General features: G+C 39.9%; 1 protein-coding gene across 1 annotated transcript; it reads right to left on the bottom strand.

Annotated features, from left to right (window-relative positions):
• Positions 1-19,349: 19,349 nt before the first annotated feature.
• Positions 19,350-20,222, bottom strand: LOC145986966 (uncharacterized). The gene has a single exon (XM_083121430.1). It carries the CDS (start codon positions 20,220-20,222, stop codon positions 19,350-19,352), a length of 873 nt encoding a protein of 290 aa, XP_082977556.1.
• Between the last annotated feature and the right edge of the window lie 1,497 nt (positions 20,223-21,719).

Raw genomic sequence — 21,719 nt, 5'->3', positions numbered from 1 at the left:
GGTGCCGAAAGAGAAGTACTTGATAGAGATGAACCTCATACTTCCAGGATGTACTACTCTGGAAATCAACGAGAATATTTGGATACAGAAACAGCGGTCGAAACTACTAGATTCTTTCTAAACAACCAAAGGTCACGGTTGTGCCCAGGCCCGTAGCTGGGGGGAGGGGGGGCAGGGGGGTAACTGTCCCTCCTGAGAGACTGCTTTGCCCCCTGTGAAAAATACAGGACACATTCCTACCTGGAATTCTCACTGATCTTTACAATTATATCATGTGTTAGTCTAGCAACATAACATACACTTATTGATTTTGTGATTTATTAGGGTGTATCGGATTCCGTATAATGTCCTATCAGGATTGAGGGAAAAAATTCCCTTCCAGATTCAGACTTCGGGAAATGATTTCGCAAATTTTCAGTATCTAGAACAGTTGTGACATTTTGAGTAGTCTTGTATTAAAGGTGCCAAATGTGTTCGGATATTTTTCTTGGATGTGTTGCTATGAACTTGGAACTGCTTAAATATTTGTTTCCTAAGTCTATCTTTTGATAATAGTGATTCATGTGGTAGAGAGAGGGAGTGGATATTTGATTTTTGTTACTTAGCATTGCTTCTCTGCCACTTCTAGCTAATTGCAACAATGAGTGATAACGTGAAATTGATGAAGACACACTCATAAACAGTGCCTCAACTACAGGGGGGCAGTAGGCTTTGCCCCCCCCTGACCTTGGATGGAAGTCCATTCTAGGGATGGCCAGATGGATCCGGATCCGAAAAATCTGGATCCGGATCCGATAGTTTCGTATCTCAATCCCATTATAATATTACCACACCTTAAAATCTTCGATTACAAAGAAATTTTTCATTAATTAGTCCTACAAGATTTTTTTTCAAGTGTTGTTCCTAAAATACTTTGCTACGCATCGGCTAACACACTCGTGCACAAAAATAATCTTACTTGTTTAACATAAAATGTCAGAGGTGATTTTGTAAATGCCATTGAAACGAATATGTATTCATTCGAATGTATTGGAAATGGAAACACACATAAATGTGAGACATTCCATTCCAGGATGAAACCTTTAACACAAATAACAAGATAGAAATGTTATACAAAAATTATACAATTGCTCTACAGTTACAGTTTTACAAATTAAAAAAACAAAACATTATAATATATGCAGTGTTATATAATTACAAAGTGTAAGACTGACAAGGGAGGGTCCCCCTCCGATTTCCATGAAACTTGGCAAGCGTATAGTGGGGCCCAATGGAAGAAATACGTGTTTTTTTTGTTTCAGCTAAAAAAAAAGGTTTTAGGGGGCAAAACCCCTCAAATCTCAAGATGAGGACAAATTGAAGTGAGGATCTGACCCCTGTGTCCACCTCCGATTTCCATGATACTTGGCAGGTGTGTGTATAAACGGGCCCAAATGAAGAAATACATGTTTTTTTTTGTTTCGGCTAAAAAACTGTTTTAGCGGGCAACCCCCCCTTCAAATGTTAATATGAGGACAAATTTAAGTGGGCATTTGACCTATGTATCCCCCTACGATTTCCATGAAACTTGGCAGGTGTATAATGGGGCCCAAAGGAAGAAATACGTGTTTTTTTTTTGATTCAGCTAAAAAATGGTTTTACAGGGCAAAACCCACTCAATTGTCAAAATGAGGACAAATTGAAGTGGGGATCTGACCCCTGTGTCCCCCTCCGATTCCCATGAAATTTGACAGGTGTATCGAGAGGCCCTATGCACCCTGTTTCTTCCTATGCCATAAAATTACGTGGTTTTGGGGTCAGATCCCCACTTCAATTTCTCCTTATCTTGACATTTGAGGGGGGCCTCTATGCACCTGCCAAGTTTCATGGAAATCGGAGGGGGAGACTTAGACCTCCCGTGTAAGTGTATTAATTAATACAATTCACACAATATTTTGCAAAATTGTTAACGTAACCAGTAGGCAAACATTATCTGTAGTGATGCAAGAGTCTCCCCTTTGAAGGAAGTAGAGTCCGTAGTGGACTAAGGGACCCATGTTTTAATGTTTTAACAAGTACAAAAAAATGTATTACAAATTTTTACACATTTCATCGAAGTGTAGATAATACGTAACCATTATTATTTTATCAATGCGATTTTTCTTGCATAACACAACACAATTTTGTTGTTGGATTCTCGTTAGATTCCTTTGTGCATAAAAATCTTGCATACTGGAAACTAGAGGGAATCATTATGAAGCATGATTTATAAAGGGCTCCCTTAATCAGTTCTGCAGAGAGGCCCAAAGCTGTTGGTACATATTAATCGTCTATTAACATTATCGACCTGTAAATATCAAGTAGATCCAGTCCCTATTAGCCTATTTATGTTAAATTTTATATTCTTTGGCAATCTGGAAATGTCATTAACGAAATATTGCTATGTTGCTCGAAGTGTTTTTGTTTGTTGCAGTTTCAAGATACCATCCCTCTTCTGTTACTTATTTCTTTTGGGGGAGGGGGCAAGTGCCTCTGTGTACCCTGCTATATCTGACAATGTGACACAATATATTAAAAACTTGCCCCCTCTAGGATTGACTTCCCCCTACGAAGAATTCCTGGCTACGGGCCTGGTCGTGCCAGACTAATTAGTGAGTGACTAACTTCTCTTCTGCACTCTCAGCTTATAGCATCCCAGAAATCAGAGTGTGACAGATGTAATGACTTGAATAAGTAACAGTTGTCAGAAGTTGAATGTTAAAAATGTTTCAGAAATTTTAATATGAATTAAGAACTTGAATTTTTTTTTTCCTAGAGGAGGGGCATTTATAATGATCCTGCGAGGTCATCACAATTATTTAGTTTCTGAGTGTTATTATTCCATGTTAATTGCTAATTCTGTAAACGTTATTTGTGTTAACCATTCATTGTAAATGCTATTATGATCTATTAATAATGTATGTCAGATGCTCTGTGTTAGCATATTATGCTGAGTTGTAATGTTAATAAAGCCCTGCATGGTCACAAAGAATTTGTAATATTTATCTTATAATTCTATATTAACGTTTAGCACACATTTAATATTACAATATGTATTTATCATTTGTGCCTTGAGCACGTAGTTCAATCTATTGCCGTAGAGATAGCCTTGCCTGCTCTCTCACCGTCCTCAAAGCAGATTTTCTTGAGTTGGCATTCAGTTCTGCTCATGATAAGATCTCTCTTAAAAACTGACCTGGAAGAAAAGTGCACTCTGCTTTGCGAGAGGCCAAGCACCCTAAAGAAGTGTGGTCGGCGCTCAAGACTGCAGGAGGTTTCAGCCACTATCAACCAGTGGTACCCCACCTGGGGACTGAGGCGTTGGATTTCTAGGCAACTGCTCATAAGGTTTACTGTTGTGTACCCCGTTATCGTTAATGCTGGGCGTAAACGGAACGGTAAGAAAGAATTTGTAAATACAGGCATTTACTGCATAAACCCTACCACAAGGTGCTGAGCTTTATTAGGCTGTATACGACAAGCTTTGACTGTAAAATTACAGGTCAGATAAAGTACGACAGTTATCGTGAGGGTGACCTTAATAGATACCCTTGTTCCCGAAAAGTCATCAGTTCCCTGTAAAAAGCCTGCAGCTACAGTAATTTGTCAACGGAAAATATACTGTCCATGGGAAGTGCGCATGCTTGCGTAAGGTAATTTTAAAGTTGTTTTTTTCCAACATAAATCAATTTTTGGTACTACTTTACTATAGGGGTGACGCCTATAAATCATTTATTTCACACTTTTTTACATTGTTAACGTACAATTCTGGAATGCAGAACATTTCTTTAGGTGAAATAATGTCCATTTCTTACATTTACGAGTACTTACTGTTACTCGTTATTTCAATTCTGTAACACACATTATTATGGCTCAGTCGGTAACGCGTCTGACTACCATGCTCAAGGTCCTGGGTTCGATCCCCGGCCGGTTCAAATCCGGGAACTTTTCTAACGGTGAAAGCGGCCCCGGCGCCCACCCAGCGTCGAATAACATGGGTACCTGGGGGAAACCCTGGGGGGTAAAGGCGGTCAGGGGCGTGATGCTGATCACATCACCCCCACTCACGACCGGATCAAGAAAGTGTGGGGCGTTACCCCCACACCCCCTATACGCCTTCATGGCGTGGTGCTATGCACAGGGGAACACTTTACCTTTTTAACACACATTATGACGATAGCATACTGGTTCATCGCACGTTGTGATAGTGTTTTGTCGATTTATGCAGTGTTGCAACCTTGTTCACTGGAAAATACCTACTTTCGTGCCTGAATTTGAAATTATGCTAATACCTCGCAAAACCATTGACGTTAGCCTCACAAACCATTGACGTTAGCCCCACAACCCATGCACGTTTGCCCCACAAACCATTCACGTTAGCCCCAAAAACCATTCATGTTAGCCCCAAAAACCATTTTCCGTAAGGTTAGGCAAGCATAGTTAAAAAAAAAAAAAAATACTCGACACGTTATGTTATAGTGAAAACACTGTGAGTTTGAAACACTGACTATGGGGTTTACGTCATCTAACACACGGAAAATTGTGCTCTCGTGCAGAAAGTAAATGGCAGCAGCAGAAACAGTATGTCGGACAGAGATTTTCGCAGAAAACAATATGCATTTGCATTAAAATGGATCAAAACTACATTCACGAACTTCCACAACACTAAAGAAAATGATTTGCGTAAGTACTTTCTACTGTAAAAAGTAAGAAATCCTTCACCTCATTACTTTAAGGAAGTTTCAAATTTCATCTGTAGCATTGTGGAATTTCGTGAATGTAGTTTTGATCCATTTTAATGCGAATGCATGTTGTTTTCTGCGAAAATCTCTGTCCGACATGCTGTTTCTGCTTCCGCCATTTGCTTTCTGCACTAGAGCACAATGTTCCATGTGTTAGATGTCGTAAACCCCATAGTCAAACTCGCCGTGTTTTCACTATAACATGACGTGTTGAGTATTTTTAATTTTTTTTAACTATGCTTGCCTAACCTAATGGTAAATATTTACTATCCTTTGGACACCTCTAGTTTTTTTCGTTTCGTCAATTTTTGACATTCGTACTTACGTATCTGCTTCGCGGAACATTCCTGAAGGTGTATCAACGTTGTTTTGAAGAAATTAATTGCAATTTTTCACATTACCAATGGTTCGTGGGGCTAGTGCCAATGGTTCGCAATTATTTCCAATTTCTAGATCCTGATACTAACACGACACCAAATTTTAACTATGTTTCCTAACCTAACAGAACTAACCTATCCACGCGCCAATGGTTTGTGGGGCTAGCACCAATGGTTTCCTTTCTTCACGACCCCATGTTCAATTAGAAAATCCACAAACTTCACCACCCATCCAGGACACGTCATCCTTCTAACTCTCGTTGCAAACGCAGACAGTTCGAAACACTGGATGGTACTTGTTTACTATCCTTCGGACACATTTATTTATTTTTACAGAAGAAACTACTTACCGTAATAAGTTCCTGTAGCATTGTCGAACATCGGGAGGGTGTTTTGTGTGATGTGGGAATGTTTCATAGCTGAAATTCATGTTGTTCGTTGAAAATTAATTCTCCGACGGAGAATAGCGTTTGGCGCGTACACCTTCGTACACCATCATGCATCGTGACTGTATCATGATGCGTCGTGATTGTGTTTTGTTCATGTTCATTGGGTATCCAGTGGGTACCGGCTTCTTTAAAAGATTCATGCATTCATCTGTCCAGTGGAAAATTACTTTTGAAGATGTACTCAGATAAGTATCCCGTGAAGTGGTATTTCTTGCGTCCAAAAACTGGAATTGAATGTCTAACATTCCGCCACACTCTCTCTATATTCTGAAAGTGAACTGGAATGTCGTCGTTCATCATACGCTGTAGGTTTTCTTGATGAATGTGTCCACTTGCTGGTGTATCGATGAACTACACACTATGGTTAACTCTCAGGTGTCTGTAGCCTGCTCCTTGTAAGTTGACATACGCCTTCCAGCAATCGGAGATGATTGTCGTTCCAGGAAGGATGAATTTGCGGACGACTTCGAGCAGTTTCTTCGCTTCGGTTTTGTACAGGAACCATGAAAAAATGTGTAGCGTTTCCTCTTTCGATTCCTCAAAAAACCCACTGCCTGTCAATATGACGTGCCCTGCTATTGATACATTTCTTTGTACGTTAGCAATGTAAAAAAGTGCGAAATAAATGATTTATAGGTGTCATCCCTATAGTAAACTAGTACCATTTCGAGTGCAAGTCCAAAGTGTCCCAAACTTCTAATAAACAGTTTGAAATGCACCTGCTGTAATATTATTCCCTTACATGCAATTTTATGTAAAAAAAAAAAACCTACTAAACAAAACATTACAAATCCCGTACCGTACAAAAAACCTAAACGTGCGTAAACGTCATCATAAGCATGCATTCCACAGATTATACAACTCCACAGACAACATTTACTGATTAGACGATGTAAAACTCAGTGATAATTTAACATTTTATCGATAATACTGAATGTAGAAAATCAGACAGGGGAACAGGTGACCTGCACTTGCCCCCTCCCCTCCTATACCCGTAAAATTCAATCCTTATTGAAATGAACTAAAAACAGGGGTGCCCCCCCCTTCCCCAAGGCCAATGGCGCATCCCCTCCAAATCATGTAATTTGTGCCATATCGTAATACCCACAACATATTTAATTACAACAGCGTGTCTACTGAAAGTAACTTCTTTCTTAGCTTTACTGAACACTATAATTGATCTGCCCCTCCTTCATAAATAGGGGTGCCCATCACTCAAGACCACCCCTAAAATCATTCATCATAATCGAGAATATATCTTGTCTTGTATCACCAAAGTTTCCATGCCAATTTTAGACTTACTGTTGATATTGAAGAGTGGATTATGCCTCCTCCAAAAAAATAATTCTCAGTCTCCACACCAGAATTTCCGCAATAGTCTGTCTAAGACAATAGTAATACACAATAATTGTATAATTGCCCTTAATTTAAGGCTCAAACCCCTCTAACTAAAATACCCGCAGTAATCTAAGACCTAGAGTTGGATACTGTTCCCCCCAAAGTTTAATTCACAATCCCCCCTAGAACCCCCGTGTCAATTAAGGCCTAATATGTAAGAGTTGGACATTTCTCACCCCCCCCCCCCGTCGATAATACCCTTAAACACTTTCTTTTCTTCATCTAATGGATTAAATTTGGTGCATTTAATGTGTAAAATTTTTACATATATTTTGGAAAAAGATATAAATGTTGAATTTTATATTATTTGAAAAAAAATCTCGATAGCGCAACCTGCGCCATAATCCCCCCTGTTGGCACTCCTCCTGACAAAATAAACATACGATACCTATGTTACAAATTGTCAGAAGTAACATACATGAAGCACATTAAAATTTGGACAGTAACAATGTTAAAGCAAATATGATACTATAATGTAAAAATAACATTAAAAACAAAATTGTTGATACGCAACAAAAAAAATAATAATAAAAGCAATTTATGAGTGATCAGAGAAAAAATGTTTTGTCGAAACCTCTTTCATCTCTCTATTTGTAGATTAAGTTGACTTTTTTGTAGAGTTGAGCATTCTTGTAATTCAAACGTCCTTAATGCAATAATGGCAATCAGATGACCGAGTTTTTTCATGACGTCCACTAGATTTGTAGAATTGTGACAAAACCCGAACTGTTCCAAACTCCCTTCTCGGGAACAAACAAGGACAACACTTTTTATAAAATGCCTTGTGTACGATTTCGTTTACGTTTTTAATTCGGTTAGGGTAGGTCTTGGTTTGCTGTCTTTTCTGTAAAGTTCAATGAACTAAAAGCTTTCGTCTTCAGCCTGTCGATCATACAACATTCTCAACCCTACGCTCGCAACATTCGCTTCTTGCCCTGCCGCTGCGTGCGCCTGGTCTTGGGGCTATTGGAACAGATGGATGCGAGCTGTTCCCTCGAAAGCTATTTCGCAGCGTTTAGCCCAGACGATTAACTGTAGAAGATTTTTCCAGTTCGTTATGAATGTCAGACGCAATTTTGCAATGAGATTAGGAAACTATAGACTTACTACACTCAAAACTATCACTACGACGCAATTAAACTTTAGCACATAGCAAAAACTCGAAGGAAAACGAATTCGCTGTTTCTCGTAGGGAACAGCTATAGAGTTCAGCTTCCTTGGTGGGGGAGGTGGGAAGTGGGACCATGCGGATCGTTTTCTTCGGAGTGTTGATTTCGGGAGAAAGAAGTGTTCTTATTATGTTAATATAGATAATTAAAATAGCTTCAATGGGCGATAAGTAGGAGGGAACAGCCTGTTCCCTCTGTTCCATGGAGGGACCGCCACTGCACTTCACTGTACTTTAACACTGATCAGAAGCTTGCACATGCACACAAATTTCAAAATTGAATATCACTCTGTCGGGCAAAACTATATAATATCCACATTGTACGAGGGGAAGGAGACGATAATAGCTATGATAATAGGGAGGGTATGGATACAGGAAATGGTACTTTGGATTTGTGTAATTTGTTAAAAAGAACGTGTCTATGTTTGCTCCTTAACGGGCAATGGAAGAAGAGATGAACTGGCGTTTGTTTGTTTTCTCCGCAATCACAAGCAGGGGAGGGATTTTGATGTAGCCTTGCTAGGTGATCGTTTGTGCAAACGTGTCCCGTTCGTATGCGAAGTGTAAAAGTTATAACTTCACGAGGAAGTTTCAGTTTCTGAAACCAGGGTCGGCTGACCACTTTTTCTGCGTACCATTTATAAGCGGTCGTATTTGCAATTTGATTAAGTGCCCGAGCTTCCCATTGGGAATTAAAAGTTCCATTTTAACTCGGGGTAAAAGATCAGTATAGGATAAACGAAGGGGAGTAGGAAAAAGAGTGTTCTTCGCCTTTTTAGCATGTTAGCACGTAACTGGAAGTTAGTGAAAATTTCGGTTTTTCAATGTACAGTTAGCTCGTAACTGGAACTCTGGTGGCGATTATCTTTACTGGTACTTCTTCTTGCAGTTACCAGCCTAACTGGAAGTTGCGAAGCAACATGGATGCCTCGTGCACAGGGACGTCGTTAAGGGGGGGCCCGGGGGGGCACTGGCCCCCCGAAACGTTCACGTGGCCCCGGCAAACTGTTCTACATTTGCTGAAAATTTTACTTTCATGACAAATATTGCAAAATAGTTTTTCAGTAATTTTTTCTTTCAGTTAGAAACACTGTTCCTATTTTGAGTGACACGAACCCAAAACCACATTTTTTCTCGTTTTCCTGGTTCTAGCTATAGTGGATGTCAGTGTAGGAACCTAGAACTTCGTTGTTTCTCGGAATTTTGAGGGAGCGGAGCGGTCTTTCCACCCCTAGCAGTCGCAGGTCAACAACAGGCAGGGTTGGGCGTTGAGTGTTGCCAAACAATGTTTTGAGCTTGAGTACATTGAAGAACGACCGCTTGTGCAGCAGTAAACCACATATATTCAAACAGTTACAACTAGTCCCGAATCAGAGCGCAATACACGCTAAATAAGTATAATGGTGTCAGGATGCCTCATATCTCCGGGTAAGTAGTATTATTCGCACCAAATATCTATTCTACTATTGAAACAGTCTAAAACACGCAACGTGTTAAAAGTAATTATCTTCACAAACTGTACGATTTCTCGAGTCGCATATTTTTCTCGATATCATGAAGACCGATTTTGAGAATCCTCCTTAACAAACGATGCCTCCCCGATTGCGCAGTAATAGCGTTGTTGCCTTGTAATCGAGGGGTCCCGGGTTCGATACATGGGTGGAGGTACACAGTGGTCCGGATCTTACTTTAAACTGTAGGTCTAGTCCCGATTTGCTTTACTGTGCATAAAGTGGACTTAAAAACACCAACTCAACTCAACTCCTTAACAAACTTCTCGAAGAATCGAAAATTTAAACAAGAACTAGTAAATACATTTTTGTAATTTTGAAGTAAATTATTATTATTGTTGTTATTATTTTGGGTACTTTTGGTTCGTATGAATCTGCCTCACACAGTAAGCTTATTTTGTTGAGTCAAGTACAATAACAAACCCTTGCAATAAGTCACTGGAAAGACATGTGAGGTTGCACATATATTTAAGCATCTATAAATAAATAATAACCCGTGGTTCGACAGCCCTGGAAGGGCCTTGGTCTATCTCCCGACTGCCAGTCCCTCCCACAATCCTACCTAGAGGTGTGGAGATCTTTAACCAGTAATGGGGTGACGTGGGGTCAGCACGTCGAACCCCCAACCGTTATAGGGGATATCCGCAAAGAATAATTATATTCTTGTGGTAAGGAATCGTTGTCATTTAACAAACTTTATTGATTTATTCCATCAGTATTATTTAAAATGCAGTGCCATACTGAACTTACCAACTTAACAAAGGTACATTGATTGCTAAATGAGACATTTTCCTTGTGTTGCAGAGCAGGTTTAGTTTTTGGAGTATTGCAATGTTTTACACAGTCCGTTTGAAGATTTTTTAGAATATTGATGTTTTGTCAAAGGGACCACCCCCGAATAAATATCCGTGGATGTTTTACAGGTTTCATCGTATTTAAGAAGGTAATTTTTCCGGTGCAACTTTCCTCCGTACAACATGTCTTTTGCCACTCAAGCTGAAGAGGCGATTCATAGGTGCAACGACCTTGGCAGAAAGAAACTCTGATTGGCACCATGTTGACAAAAGACTCAAGAAGTCCCGCAACCGACAGAACTCGAAGAGCTCGGATCCTACGGTAACATACACTTTGGTTGAACACAACCGGATGCATTGGTAGGAAATGCAGTGATTTTATGGGCCGTCCCTTTCTGGGAAGTCGGGAACCTTTTGAAAACACACTTTCCCTTCATGCACACTAGGGGGCCTAAGCCAGATCACCCCTTCCCACAAAATCTTCTCTTCATCTGGCTCTGGTTATCGGCCGCGCCGAAACACACTGCAGGTAGCTAGGACTTTCTGGGTTAATTACTTTATGGTTCAGGATGGACATAGGCTTTTCAAATTGCAAGAGACAAAATTCTACTGTTTGTCCCTTTTCTGGCGGGAGATGAATGACAAAGATGTGGCGGTTCCTTCAGGTTCCCACACTCAACCCTTGTGCTCATAACCTGCAATGAAAGGAAATGCCATAACAAGCCTTTGTAATGTACCGACTTTATATCCTCCTGCTTCTTTTTGCCCTACTGTGTTGATTGGTCGACAATTGATGACTGTCAGCTAGTTCGAAGAACAGTTTGATCCGAGAAGTGGTTTCATAGTTAGCTTCTGTAAACGTGAGATTCCTGTAGGATCACGGAGTGCTTGAGATCTCATTTTTATGCATTGCGAGTGAAATTTCGATTGATTTGGTTCATTTTTCTTTGTTCTTCTGCCACATTTGGCTAATTGCGAAGATGGGGATGAGTGATGATATGATTAAATTGATCAATGGACACTCACAAACACCCATGCTCAGTCCGGAATTCGAACCCGGTACACCTGGCATCGTAGCACGATGTGCTAACCACTCCACCACGGGGGTAGGCGAAGTGAAATTTCGAGTGTGAAGCTGCCAGCTCGTTTTCCTCTCCAAAAAATTGAAGTAGGATCGACTGATCGAACAAATGTCCAACACATTGACTTTCTAAATTGGTGACCGACTACCACACAGGAGACCGGGTTTGACTCCCAGGGCGGTTGATGTGATGAAGAATAAGTCACATTTCAATTAAGGAAGGAAACAAGGTATGTAGTTATCTTTATATAGTAGTGTGCATGCTCTAGAAATAATATGTTTCAAAATTCTGCATATTTTGTGATTTTTCTTCATTTAGCCTCTATCAGGGTTGTCAAAGGTCCATCTACCCATAACTTCTATGGGTTTTATTGGGTTCCGTTGCAGGACCGGAACCTTTCTTCTCGCACAATTTAAATTCGGTCCTAGTAGTGTATTGATCCATTAAAAAAAGGTTACTGGATCGTATTTAAATTGATCCGGAAAATATTCCTGCACCGAATTTTAATTGATCCTGGAAAAAAAGGTTCTTGGACAGTGTTTAAATTCAGCCGCAAAACAAGGTTCCTGGACCGTATTTAAATTTTACCGAAAAAATAGTTCCTGCACCGTATTTAAATTCATACGGAAAAAAGGTTTCTGGACCGAATTGAGGCCTAGAACCCATTTACACTTGCTGATTTTCTCTCCCGGATGTGAAATGAATTTATTTACAATTCCTGGACCATTAGCAACCCTGGGATTGTTAAAGATTAGGGAACGCATACATTCTAATTTGGTCTATAGGATTCCGTTATAGGATCGGAACCTTTTCTCTCGCACAATCTAAATTCGTACCAAGTTGCAAATTGTTTCATTTCAATACGGAACTTTGACCCTATTTAAACTGATCCGGAAAAAAATGTTCGTTGACCGTATTAAAATTCTTCAGGAAATAAGGTTCCTGGACCGAAATTAAATTCACGTGGAATAAAATTCATGGACAGAATTGAAAACGTTACAGATGAAGAGGTTCCTTACGGTCCAGAACCCATTTATACTTGCTAATTTTCTCTCCTGGATGGGAATTGAATTTATTTAAAATTCCTGGACCTTTAACAAATTAGGCCTCCACCCGCAAATGCAGACGCTGTGGCTGCTGCTTAGGCGGGAAAGTTGACTACACGTACAAATAAAATTAATCCAAAGTTATATAGCGAATAATAGTTACTTCCATAATAATATCATGAAATATGGAGAGTCAAATTACTAATCAAGCATTTCCTGTTATTTGTCTATCCTAGTGGGAGCGAAAATCTTTTGCCCTTGCTGGTGAACTCGGTTCCTGCAAATTCAAGACGGCATTTTCTAATTTTCATTTCTATTTGGGCCGACAACTCCGTGGTGGAGTGATTAGCAGGCTACGCTACGAAGCAGAATGTCCTGTGTTCGAATTCCGGCTGAGAATGTGTCTTCTTTGTGATGGTCCTTTCATCAAGTTAATCTTAACTCATTCTCATCTTCACGATTAGCCAAAAAGTGTCAGAAAGGTGAAGTAAAATGAACCAAGTCAATCAATAATTTCTATTTTGTTATTTTACGCCGCTTTTCTACCTCTTGGGTTAAATGCGACGATGAGATTGAATGATGATACGAAGGAATAGCGATGCGAGACATGATGCAACCACACCTGTCCAAGGTCCGAACTGTTTCGTACTGCGTCATGCTCATGCTTCGGGAGTGGAATCCTTTGAATGAAAAACTATAAAAGTAGGGTGAAAGAAAACAACATTGTACTGTGCAAAAAAGCCATATTTAGGTCCTCTAAAGAAAACTACAGTTATTCAGTAAAATTAATTTTGAAGGACAAAGCCTCCGAAGTGTTTTTCCATTCGGTGACGCGTGGTCATCACATCAAGTCCCATCTAGTTTTGAGAGTGGAATTCGCTTACATATTGATTTGAAGTAGCTTCCCAATTGTCCTCACGATGTTAGGCCATCACAAAAATTTTGGAGTGCCTACCAGGGATCGAACATTGAAAGACTAGAGCGCAATAATTTGAGCACTTTCAGTTTTGCACGCGCAAAGATTACTTTTAAGACATTAGATGTGTGCATAAAATTTCATATATATAGTCATCATTCTCCAATGTGTACAGTACGACGCCACAAAAAGCTCGTGCATGTCCCATAGAATAGTGGTTAAGGGTGTCGCCTTGCACTAAAGGCCGCCGGATTCGATTCTGGTATAAACAATATACATGGGATGCCTATCTTGAACTCATTACACAAAAATTTCATTTTCGCACCGTTGTCATACTTGTGCACCTGATTCCAGCACCTTTTTATGTCTAAACTGACGCAAGAGGGTTTTCTCTACTTCTCAATTTTCTTCGAGCAAATTTACAAATCTAAGGAGTAAAGACTAATAACATTGTTCTTGGTGTCTCAAAAAATACATGGATTTTTAAAGACTGTCTAGATGTCATTAAGTTAATAAGTTCATTCTGCATTTAGATTCCCGAATAATGGCCGTGGATTTCGCGAGTCTATATCCGTAAATGTTTGGGGGCTACAGGAGAAAATAATGTTCTCTTCCAATAAGATGTTATATATATTTTATATATATATATATATATATATATATATATATACTGTACATAATATACTTATGTAGGCCTATATGGTATATTAATAGTTTGTTAGTTTTTAATGGTTTGATAGAAAAAAAAATCTTAAGTTTTGGGCCCCCCCGAACTGATCAACCTAGCTACGTCCCTGCTCGTGCAGCTATCGAAGTTCCACACTCGCAAATTCGCTGTCAGATTAAACAAGATATGATTCATAAAACTTTCAAATTGGTACAGAAAAAGACTTGTTTTGTTTGGCAGAGCTTACCAACGTCCATGCAAATATGGAAATTAAGCAGCGTAGTTGCTAGAATTCGCGGGCAAGGTTGTGTTAGAGAATTTGTGGCCAGGATATCCGGTCTACTAGGCGTGATAATCTCCAATCGGTAATTTGGTGTAGTTGTTAGCGGCACCGGCCTTCGCAGCGTGTTGTGTTTTGTAATACGAGTTCGAGTCCTGGTCACGGGTATTTTTTTTCTTGTCAATTATTTATTACGTGTGTTGCATTCAATTCACGCTTTATTGTTGAATGATCTTCTCGGATAAATATTACAGTAAATTTTAAAATTATTTTTACTCGTACCTTCATATTTTTAGAAGTTTAGAAAGCATGCTTACTATTAACATGTTGTTTTTCGCTCAACAACATGCATAGAGAGGTACAAAGCATGCAGTCAAATGTACAATATTTACATATTAATAATAATAATAGTGTTTATATCAACAAACAGTTATTATTAATGTCTCGACTTTCGAGTTCTTCACGTTTCTTCTACAAGAAAGTATCTGCGTTTGCGCCTCATAACATCATTTCCCCCACGTGGAATTGGCCTTTATTAGAAGAAAACCAAATTTGTAGTGCTGTCTTTCGTTAATTTATTTCGTAAGCATACAAAATGGATGCGCTGCCAATGGGCGCCTCCAGGATCACTCAGCAACCCCACATTGTTGAGTAGCAAGAGCCCTGGAGGCCTAATCTGTGCTGGAGGCGCTTGCTATATACCTGGTTGTTGAGAAGGAGCGACCGCGGCTTCACTCAACATGAAATTCTCTCGCTGCCTGCGGTCAACTGTCGTCTGCAAGTCTGTGCTTTGCAACATGGCGCGGCGGAACACAGATGCGTGGAGTGAAAAGTATATAGTTGCAAATTTGATTATGTAGCCCAAGTGCACCTCTAGTAGTGATGGGAAAAGTCGTTCCTTTTGTTGATTCGATTCCTTTCGTTCCGCTCACCTAGAGGAATCGATTCCTCAAACTCGTTCCTTCGTTCCTTTCGTTCCACTGGAAGTCGTTCCGACTCCGGCCGTCTCGTTCCTTCCACCATGATTTCGTTCACTCGTTCCTTTTCGAAATCATGATTCCTGGAATCATTTCCTCTCGTTCCGAGGAACGAGGCTCATGTTTCGTTCCTCCTTGCCAGGAGAGGAGGTGGGGGAAATTGAAAATAATGCAGGAAGTGCTGACGAGGAACTGGTAATATGTGTGTGTGTTAATTACACGCGGCTAAAGGGTGGACCCATTCAATGTTGTTTTGCAGCGTTTTACACTTCGCGGCTGCACTGCTCAACAATGTGAAATTATACTTTACTTTGAAAGGAGAAAATTATCATCATGCATTTTATTCCCATCCCATTTATTATTGATATTACCTATAACAAATAGTAATCACACTAAAAGCGATGGAAATAAAGCTAAGAAAAATATGCCATGTGGTAAAACAAAATCTCTCAAAGATGCCGATTGCGTGTAATTGATTCGTCGACGTAAATATATCAATACCGTTTTTTTTTAAAAAAAACAGTTTCTTTTATGTCGACAACAAGAATGGTTCATAATTCATATTTTTTTTACCTTGTATCTATTCTTGATAAAGGTTGTGTAATGAGAGGGAAAGGGGGGAGAATGATGAAAAATGTAACCGTCGAATATAATTAATAAATTAGAGTGTTATGTATGCCAAATTATTACTGCGCTCTTCTCTCAATGTAAATGTATTTTTATCAACTTCAAATACATAGTTACGTCCGTTTCTTTTTAGAATTCGATGTTCTTATGATTCAGATTTCAGCGAACATTTGATTTTACGAAGCGCAGGTGCATTCCAAACACACCCGCACCCGCACCTCTCTCCAGCCAGGCTGTTTGGTCGGAACGAAACAGCGTTGCCAGGTCAGATTTTCAAAAATCGGGACTTCGCGAATCTCGTTGGTGAGCGAATGGCAACCACGATTAAATTCGTTATACCAGTGTTTCACAGTGGCAAAGGATGGGGCTTCATCGCCAAATGTGGAAGTAAGTTGATCGATGCACTCTTGTCTTGATAATCCACGTCGAAAATCGTAAAAAATCATCGCACGAAAATGTTCACGAGCTAATTCCATTTTATTGTTGTCGCGCAATCTCCAAGGCAACATAAACAACACAAATCAAGCTATTGACAAAACATTTGAAGTACGTTATGGTCAATAATGCCAGACGATTCCGTGCAAACGTCAAATCGCGCCTAACTTCAATCAGTGTTGCCAAGGCTCAAAATATACATAGTGGCCCTCGTACATATTTTCAAATACTCTACCTGATAACACCTTAGATTGCTTATATTTAAAACTAGCCAAAGTTACAGGATGTAATTTTTTTAACAACACATTCAAAGCATACTCACATTAATGGTAATGGAGGAGGGCTATCATGCCTGAACCCTCGAAATATCCTCGAATTAAAACTTTTATTTCAATCACGGAAGGTAACCAACCAGTATTGGACAGATTGGTTGATTGATTTGGTTCTATTTTACTTCGCATCTGCCACTTTCGTCTAATCGTAAAGATGTGAAATCGATGAAGGGACACTCACAAAGAGCTCCCATGCCCAGTCCGGGATTCGAACCCGTGTCCCAGTATTAGACAAGTCGCAGGTTTTTCTTCAACTTTTTCCCCAGTTACTCCAGACAATGTAAATTTTAATTAAATTAACTTTTTGCATTCGAGGATTACCTAGTATATAATCGGGATAGAGAATTTCTACCGTCGCAGTATTGATTGTGTATAAAGGGACATAAGAGCAATTGTAGTGGTAGTTACGCTCAGAAATAGCTTAAAAAAACAACGCTCTAAAAACATGAACTATTATTTCTAAGTTAAGAGATGATTAAGAAGAAATAAAACTGCGACGTATAAGTTTGCAACAGCAGTTTACTAAGCCGACCTCCGTGGCTGAGTGGTTAGCACAATGCTATGACATCAAGGATCTCGTCTCGGGATCGAATCTCGGCCTGGGCATGGTTGTCCCTTCATTAATTTAATCTTATCATCAGTCATCCTTGTCTTCGCGATTAGCCAAAAGTGGAAGAAATGCGCAGAAAAATAAACCAAATCAATCAATCGACAGTTTACTAAGAGCTCTTATAACCATAAACTTTGGCTGCATTTGTAATGTGGACTCCCTTTTTTATCAGAGTTAAAATCCTGAACCTGTATCTAGCATTTGCTTGCAATAAACACTACTATAAAACTGAATACTTGTTCGTATGTGTGGGTGGCAACATTGGCATTTAGTTGTAATCAGTTTTCAGTTGCCTCCCCTTTGACAAAAACCGCACCAGGGGGAAAGTTTGGACACCGTCTTCTTGGAGTCCCAATGCACAAAGGGCTTAAGAAGCCGTGCGTCTTTCCCAATATCATCAAGTCTGGTATGACCCTCCTGCCCAACCTCTCTTCCTCTCTCTCTCTCTCTCTATCTCTCTCTCTGCGGAATATTCATAGGTCTTTGCATTCCACCAGCTGAATATGTAAATTTTTAATCAACTTTCGATTTTTGTTAATAATTGTTCATTATAAATATTTAAGAAAGCAAAAAATCAGGAGATTTCCACATTTTCTTGAAACTTGTCAGGAGATCAGTAGATCGTGCTGAAAATCAGGAAATCTCCTGCGAAATCAGTAGACCTGGCAACACTGGAACGAAACCTCGGAACGATTCGTTCCGACTCCAAATTCTCGTTCCGATTCCAAAAACTCGTACCAAGGCTCACTGACTAGTCCTTCAAATGTACAGCTACCCTATTGGAGAGCTTGGAGCGAGTTAAAAACTGTAGTAACGCCCTCTATTATTATTGGCTTCTTGGTTGGTTCCTTCTGACCTCAATAGGGGGGAGGGGAGTTTAACCGCGATGGCCCCAGCAGGAAACTTTCCCAGAAACTGGAAATTTTGGACCCAAGGAAGGGAAAAGGGCGAAACATCTAAAATGTGCAAGAAACGGTGGAATTAGACGTCTTGCATTATACCGCGTTTGGTAGAACCTGTCCCTCTTCCCGCGCTTCCTGGTCGCTCCCTTTTCTAGCAGAAACCACGCGGTGTTGCCGCTGCAGACCGCGTGAACTCCGTGCTGGGGAAAAACGAAGCCAGGCAGCGAGTAATATACACGGAAATGTACAAATGTACACGGTTGTGAATAAAATACGCGAAAATACACAAATATACACGGCTGCGAATTAAATACGCGGAAATGCACGGCTGCGAATAACATACGAGGAAATGCACAAATATACACAACATGCAAATAAGAATAATTAGAACGAAGAATGGAAAAAGAAACAAAATTAATGAATTTTCTTACCTAAAGCCCCTATCACACGGAACTAGATTTCTAGTAGGAATGCTCTAGTTGACGCTGGACTGACTACCCATTTGCTAGTTTTCGCCTCACACGGTACTTGTTATACCGTACTTGTCGATAGTCTTTCGTTTCCATAATGGCGGCCGCTCGAGATGTAAACAACGTATCACTTCACACTTTTAAAATACGATAACTATCCAACCGAGAGGAATATCGCATCGCATTAAATGGTTTTAGGTAGAGAAGAACGGCGCTGATAAAATACGTACTTTACAACGTTTACTATACACGTATGGAAGAATATTTTAGCTTTTTCAATTGTAAACTTGCCTTTCGTGTTGTATGCACTCGGAAGCCACAGACAAAAAAAGGCTACTTTACAAACTCACAGAATATCTTCACATGGCCAAACTTTGCTCTGATTGGCTGTTCCACAGAATCTAGTCGAAGAAGTTAGTAGCAATTAGAACATGTCCTATTCCTCAAAACCAGTCAAGCAGTCAGCCAGGCGGCCATGATTACTACCCAGAAAGTTAGTTCATCGCCAACTAACTAGAAATCCAGTTCCGTGTGATAGGGGCTTTAATTTAGCAGAGAGGTTGCACTCCGAGATCTTCGTTCTCACTATGGGATCTTCGTTCTTCATCATCTTCATCGTTGCTATCGTCATCGTCTTCGTCCGTGTTTAGATCGATAACAAATCTATCAATAATATCATCCATTAGTTGGTCTCTATTCAAATAAAATTCTTCTGTTTCCTGAACATGTGTGCAAGCTTTGCTCCAATTCTCCTTTGATATTTTATTTACTGATGTTTCTAACAACGATTCGATGGCCGAAAGTTTAAATTGGGTGTTATGTTTGGCAATGTATCCTTTGACTTGTGACCATATAAGTTCTATTGCATTAAAATCACAATGGTATGGCGGCAATCGCACTATTGTATGGCCATTCACTTGTGCCAACGTGTCGATTTCGTATTGCTTGAAATTGGGTTTGTTTTCACACATGAGTTTATAAAGTTGTGGTTTCGTCATATCAGAGTCATAAAAAATGTTGTGTTCCTGTAGCCATAACTGAAGTTCGCCCTTTCTCGATTTTGATGTGGGTGCTTTATTAATTTCTCTTGAATGATATGGGGCATTATCAATTACTATTACGGAGTTTGGAGGAATGTTGGGAAGTAGCTGATCCGTGAACCACTTTTTATACCTGTCGCTGTCCATTTCCTCGTGGTAATCTTTGGTGGATCTGGACCTAAACACGAGTAAGGCATTTGTGACGAAGCCTAACGAAGACCCTGCGTGAACAACGATGACCCTTTTACCCTTCCCTAAAGGCATGTTTACAGGGAGTGGTTTGTCGCCCTCGAGCCATATCTTTGATTTGGTATGGCCGGAATTCACCCACGTTTCGTCCGTGTAAACAATGTGTCGACCGGCTGCTCGCAAACGTCTCATTGTCCGTAGAAAATGATTTCTTCGAACCACAATGTCGTTTCTTTCCATTAAGAAAGTTCTGCCGCCTTCATTTTTTTTATATACAAAACCCATATTTCGAAGAACATTTCTAAATGACCACAAAGCACCTTCAAAATTTATTTCCCTCCTCACTTGTTTGTAAATATCACTTACACTGGGAATACAATCAGTTTTGTACATATTGTATATTGTGCGTCGTATGTAATCACAATCAAAATCATCCACATCACATTTCCTTTTCTTTGCATATTTTCTCTTCTTTCCAGGCGTCTTGAGTGGAGAATTTCTACCATCAGCCGCTTCCTTCTCTCTCAGAATTCGTCGGATAGTTTTTTTGTTAAGACCCGTTGCTTTGGCTGCCCTATCCACAACAAGACTTACCGACAGAAAGCTCTTATTGTTTCGGCACGCCTCGAATTCCTCCTTCATGAAAGCATAAACACGTGCAACCAACTCTCTAGCGTCCGACTGCAGCGGTTTCCCCTTCCTGATTGTTCCAGCTAAAATGACACCAAACACAAAAACGACACAAGCAAATATCACCAGAAAAAAATCCATCCTGGATATTTTAAAACGCAAGAATACACAAATCAGCACACCACACTAATCAGCACCACGCTTACAAAACAAGCTTCTTCAAGACACAAACAAAAGACACGTGGGAGTTAGACCGCAAGGTGGCAACATCGTTTGCGTAAGCGCCTCTCTTCTGCATTCCATTCGCTCCTCGCTGCCCAGCAGACGAATTTTTCCTCGTTTCTCATTGGCACCGAAACTGTCGAGCGCTCCCTAGCGCGGGAAAGGGGACAGGTTCTACCAAACGCGGTATAAATAATACTTAACTTTTTCCTTTCGTGACGTATAAACACCTGAAATGTATTTTCTTTCAGTTCGATCTTAGTTGATCGTGATTGAGTTAAAAAGTGTAACAACATTCAAGTGAAAATATTAATTAACAATAACGACTCAAATAAAGCAGATTTTGTCCAACGTGAAGAAAATAATTTAACTAGATACTGAGTGATTTATCCACCTCTAAATAACACGGCTATATTTTTTTCGCAACAGACCTCCTTTAAATTTATTCACATTCACATTTTGCAACTTATACTCACTGTTTAACATTTCTGTTCGTAAACCGACCTCCGTGGCTACCACGCCAGGATCACAGGTTTGAATCCCAGCCTGGGCGTTCTTTGTGAGTGTCCTTTCATCAATTTCATCATATCATCACTCGTCCTCATCTTCGCGATTAGCCAAAAGTGGCAGAAAAGCGACGATACAAAACAAAATTGCTGTTCTTAAATCATATTTATTATTGTCCTATTAACAATGGCATATTGATTGATTTGTTTTATTTTACTTCGCTTTCGTGCCAGCTTTGGTTAATTTGCAAAGATGGGAATGAGTGCTGATATGATGAAATTGATGAAAGGACACTCACAAACATTCATGCCCACCACGGGGGCCTATTAA

The sequence above is a fragment of the Lepisma saccharinum genome, chromosome 4 (assembly GCF_977018435.1).
Source record: "Lepisma saccharinum chromosome 4, izLepSacc3.1, whole genome shotgun sequence".
NCBI lineage: Eukaryota > Metazoa > Arthropoda > Insecta > Zygentoma > Lepismatidae > Lepisma > Lepisma saccharinum.
The sequence above is the reverse complement of the archived record's forward strand: the minus strand, read 5'-3'. Positions and strand labels throughout refer to the sequence as shown.

Coding starts and splice junctions, on each gene's coding strand:
- LOC145986966 (XM_083121430.1), bottom strand. CDS start 20,222: ATGAGACGTTTGCGAGCAGCCGGTCGACACATTGTTTACACGGACGAA.